The following is a 5,000-nucleotide window of genomic DNA, read 5'->3' as shown; positions in this document are numbered from 1 at the left end:
CGCCCAAGCATTGGGATAAACCACCGGATCATTTCCTTGAACTGTCACCAATGGCCCTGGAATGGGCCCCACCGGGCCCGGGACGGGCCCCACCGGGTCCACCACGCCCGAGAATTTTTTTCGATGTTGAATCGAGAGGTAGAGGTGGAGAGGGGGCTAACAAGCTTATTCGCATGCTATACCGATGCCCACATATGGCCTAGCGCATGCCCAGGCCCCGGCCTTGCTGGCCCCCCCAGGGGGGTGACTACCCACACCCCCCTAAAGAGCCTTAGGAACAAGTTGAGCTGTGCCAGGAGGAAACATCACAATGTCTGAGGTGACACACCCCCCCTAAAAAATTCAATTTTAGGTATTTCGACCTGATTTTTTGCAGATACCTTTATAAAAATGTAATCTAATTTTACAAAAATTTTGAAAATTTTTTATCAAGTCTAGGTATTTTTTTTTATTTTTTAAGTGTTAAAAATTCAGAAAATCATAAAAAATAGAAAACCCGTCAGAAAATCACCAAATTTTTTGTGGAACCTTAGAAAAATATTATAAATTTATTTGAGTTGTTATTTGGTGATTTTCTTAAACTTTGCACGGAGACATGACAATTGTCACGGACTAAGTGTTTCAATACCCGAAACTCACTTAAATCGTGCGGCACTTAGCTCCCCCAGCTAAGTTCAGCCTTACTCCTTGCTCAAAACAAGAGCAATTGGGTGATTGTGGCAACGGAAGCTTAGTTGTGTGAGAAAGTGTTGGCTAAGCTCAAAGGAGAATGATGATGGAAGGAAGAAATTTGTATTGCTCAAAGAAAGCTTTACAAGGCTTTGTACACCTTTTGGTATCTCACTTTCTCACTTGTTCTCTCTTGTATGTACAAATGAACTCCCTAAGTAGCTATTTATAGGCATCCCACCTCCTTAATGTGTGGTGGAGATGCATTCTCCAATGTGTGGCTAAGATTGCCTCTCTAGAACTTTCAGGGACTTAATTGTAATTTCACACCCTGTAGAGAATTCTGGACATGGTGGCTGAACTGCCTGTGGGACCCACTTGCTGGGTTGAATCTGCTGGCCAACCAGTTTCTGGAAGTTTCTGGGCTGTTCTGGCTGTCTCTGGCCAATTCTGGGCGCTACTGGCCCGTTCTGGGCGCTACTGGCCCGTTCTGGTGCCTTCTGGAATTTTCGTAGGCCAACCAGACTCCCCTGGAATTTTCGTTGGCCAACCAGAACCTCCTGGCAGCTTCCCGCGCGCCCCAGCTGCTTCTGGAAGCTGCGCGCGTCTTCCAGCCCGTTCCGCCAATTGGACCTCGCCTGGCATAAATCCGTAGGCCAACCAGTCTTCCGTAGGCCAACCGTATCCGTAGGCCAACCAGCTCCGTAGGCCAACCGTATCCGTAGGCCAACCAGCTCCGTAGGCCAACCGTATCCGTAGGCCAACCACGCTCCGCTGGCCAACCACACCCGCTGGCCAACCACGCTCCGCTGGCCAACCACGAATCTGCGAACTGCCCATTGGCCAGCCAACTGCCTGCCCCGCAGCTGCTGCCACCAATCGCCCCTTGGCACTCCATAGGGCTGTCCCACCATTCTTCCTTCACAAAACTCTTTGGATTTTAGGGAGGCATGGGAAGAGTCGTGACATTCTCCCCCAGCTATTCCCGCGACGCCCTCGTCGCGTCTCCCCGAAGTCGCACCTTAGACCTCCATGGTCTACTCCCCCTTGGTGCAGACGGAGAACGTCCCTCAGACTTCACCTCCCTTGGAGAATCACCATCCACGCTATGACTCTCCACACAAGTCCTCACAAACCATTTGACATCCATCACCATGTGATGCCAATAAAACTCTCGTCCAAGCATTGCCATCATCTTCCTTACACTTGGACGGCCCCGAATCATGAAGTCATGACACCACCTCATGACTTCCTCCCGAAGTTTGCCCCATCTAGGCACAAAGATGCTGCCACGTCTCGTTTTAATGAGCCCCTCATCGACCACGAACTTCCTTGCTACCCCATCGCGAGCCAACTTCACCAATTGCTTGGCTTGCCCATCACGCATCGTTGCCTCCTTGATGCGCCTCAACAAGGAAGACTTAGGACCCATCGCGTCGGCAGTCATCCTCACTCTCTTCTTCCTCATGTCATCATGCCCTTCGCTTTTCTTCGGTGGCAATGACTCCTTGGGCAGCTCCTTTGGACTTACCACTTGAAGACTAGAAAGTGTGCTAGTGGCATTCTTCCCTCTTGCCAAGTTTATGGCCTTCAAAGTATTCCCATCGGCTAAGCACATATCATTGGCATAGGGGAGAAGAACTGCCTTTACCTTATCCATAAAATCCATGCCTAGCACACAAGAGTGATCATCCAAATCAATAATGTAGAAGTCCAAAGTTCCAGTCCACTCACCTATCTTCACTTGGACATTCCTTGCAACTCCATATGTTGGGGTTGGAAGAGAGTTGACAACCTTCAACCAACCCTCATCACCATAAAAAGGAACTCCAAGCTTCTTGGCCACATCGAGCTTCATAAAGTTGTGTGAAGCCCCGGTGTCCACCAATGCTTGAATGGACTGCCCCTTTACCTCTACTGGAGCAAACAAGCGTCCCTTGCGCTCACTTGCCACCTCCTTCGGCTTGACATCGATGGCAGCTAGTTGTAAGGCACCCACGCACATATTCTCCCCTTGCTGCTTGGTTGCTTCCTTCTCCTCCACTAGGGAAGACAACACCTTGCGCTTTGGACATTCCCTCACCATATGCGGTCCATCGCACAAGAAGCACTTCGGTTGAGGCTTCTCCCTTTCACCTTCGGGCCTCCTCCATCCCTTGGTGAATCCTTCCTTAGGTCTCCATGGTTTAGCACTCCTCTCCTTACTTTCATGAACGTCGCCACCACCCTTAGTCTTCACTTGCTCCACTCCCTTGCCTTTGTCCCCTTTCTGATACTCAGTCAGGGACTCGGCAATAGAGATGGCAGTGGCTAGATCTTGGGCTCCACGCCTTTCAATCTCAAGCCTTGCCCAATGTTGCAATCCATCCATAAAAGCAAAGAGTGCTTCATTATCAGGATAGCCAGGGATTTCGAGAATTACCTCAGTGAACTCCTTCACATAGTCTCGAATCGTCCCCCGTTGAGTAAGCCTCCTTAGCCTTGCTCGTGCCTCGTGAGCAGCATTCACAGGGTAGAATTGCTTCTTCAATTCTCTCTTGAAATCATCCCACGTCTCCAATGTGCAAGTGCCCTTTTCGATGTCAGCTTCCCTTCTTCGCCACCAAACCATGGCGGTGTCGGCCAAGTATAGTGGGGCATGATCAATCTTCCTCGCATCTTCCACAATTCCTAGGGCCTTGAAATACTGCTCCAAGCTCCATAGGAAATTGTCAATCTCCTTGGCATTACGCGTTCCCCTGAACGCTTGGGGCTTTGGCACTTCCACTCGTGCCATAGGAGCTCCTCCTGAAGTGGATGGTGTGGCTGCCATACCACCTTGGACTACCACGGAGCGTAGCAATGCCAATTGCTCCTCGAGCTCCTTCATCCTCCCCATCATCCTATCCATCTCCGCCCTTAGGAAATGGTTCTCCTCTTTAATGGCAGCATTCTCCTCGGAATGGGCATGCCTAAGTGACCCCATCTCACTTGCTAGCTTATCAACAGCGGAGTCGAGGGCACCTTGCATCTCCTCTCGGAACTCTTCCATCCCATTGCCAAGTTCCTCGATGCGAGTGTCAACCTCCTCGAACTTCTCCTCCTCCTCGATCAAAACTAGCTCCACCTTCGCAAGACGGGTCTCCAAATCACCGAGCTCCTCCCTAGCTCGTGTAGGTTCCCTCGATTTGCCCCTTCCTTTCCTTTTGCCGCCACCTTGCTCCTCCACCATTGGAGCAACTCCCCCAGCAATCACCTCGCTTGGATCGGACATCTTTCACCCAATCAAGCAAACCAACGCTCTGATACCACTGTCACGGACTAAGTGTTTCAATACCCGAAACTCACTTAAAATCGTGCGGCACTTAGCTCCCCCAGCTAAGTTCAGCCTTACTCCTTGCTCAAAAACAAGAGCAATTGGGTGATTTGTGGCAACGGAAGCTTAGTTGTGTGAGAAAGTGTTGGCTAAGCTCAAAGGAGAATGATGATGGAAGGAAGAAATTTGTATTGCTCAAAGAAAGCTTTACAAGGCTTTGTACACTTTGGTATCTCACTTTCTCACTTGTTCTCTTGTATGTACAAATGAACTCCCTAAGTAGCTATTTATAGGCATCCCACCTCCTTAATGTGTGGTGGAGATGCATTCTCCAATGTGTGGCTAGATTGCCTCTCTAGAACTTTCAGGGACTTAATTGTAATTTCACACCCTGTAGAGAATTCTGGACATGGTGGCTGAACTGCCTGTGGACCCACTTGCGGGTTGAATCTGCTGGCCAACCAGTTTCTGGAAGTTTCTGGCTGTTCTGGCTGTCTCTGGCCAATTCTGGGCGCTACTGGCCCGTTCTGGGCGCTACTGGCCCGTTCTGGTGCCTTCTGGAATTTTCGTAGGCCAACCAGACTCCCCTGGAATTTTCGTTGGCCAACCAGAACTCCTGGCAGCTTCCCGCGCGCCCCAGCTGCTTCTGGAAGCTGCGCGCGTCTTCCAGCCCGTTCCGCCAATTGGACCTCGCCTGGCATAAATCCGTAGGCCAACCAGTCTTCCGTAGGCCAACCGTATCCGTAGGCCAACCAGCTCCGTAGGCCAACCGTATCCGTAGGCCAACCAGCTCCGTAGGCCAACCGGTATCCGTAGGCCAACCACGCTCCGCTGGCCAACCACCACCCGCTGGCCAACCACGCTCCGCTGGCCAACACGAATCTGCAACTGCCCATTGGCCAGCCAACTGCCTGCCCCGCAGCTGCTGCCACCAATCGCCCCTTGGCACTCCATAGGGCTGTCCCACCATTCTTCCTTCACAAAACTCTTTGGATTTTAGGGAGGCATTGGGAAGAGTCGTGACACAATGCATGGG

The 5,000-nt window shown here is 51.0% G+C and overlaps 1 protein-coding gene across 2 annotated transcripts in view; it reads right to left on the bottom strand.

Moving 5' to 3' along the window:
• Positions 1-3,955, bottom strand: part of LOC122722598 — a 14,854-nt gene extending 10,899 nt beyond the window's left edge. Inside the window, exon 1 of one of the 2 annotated variants that reach the window (XR_006349521.1) lies at positions 1,581-3,955. Coding sequence is in view for 1 of the 2 variants with exons in the window: in XM_043953708.1 (XP_043809643.1) it covers positions 1,649-3,922 (2,274 nt within the window). In the remaining variant the exon portion in view is untranslated. The remainder of the gene's footprint in view (positions 1-1,580) is intronic. The other variant, XM_043953708.1, reaches the window with a different exon arrangement.
• Positions 3,956-5,000: the final 1,045 nt, after the last annotated feature.

This window comes from Manihot esculenta, unplaced genomic scaffold (genome assembly GCF_001659605.2).
Source record: "Manihot esculenta cultivar AM560-2 unplaced genomic scaffold, M.esculenta_v8 Scaffold64, whole genome shotgun sequence".
NCBI classification, from domain to species: domain Eukaryota; kingdom Viridiplantae; phylum Streptophyta; class Magnoliopsida; order Malpighiales; family Euphorbiaceae; genus Manihot; species Manihot esculenta.
The sequence above is the reverse complement of the archived record's forward strand: the minus strand, read 5'-3'. Positions and strand labels throughout refer to the sequence as shown.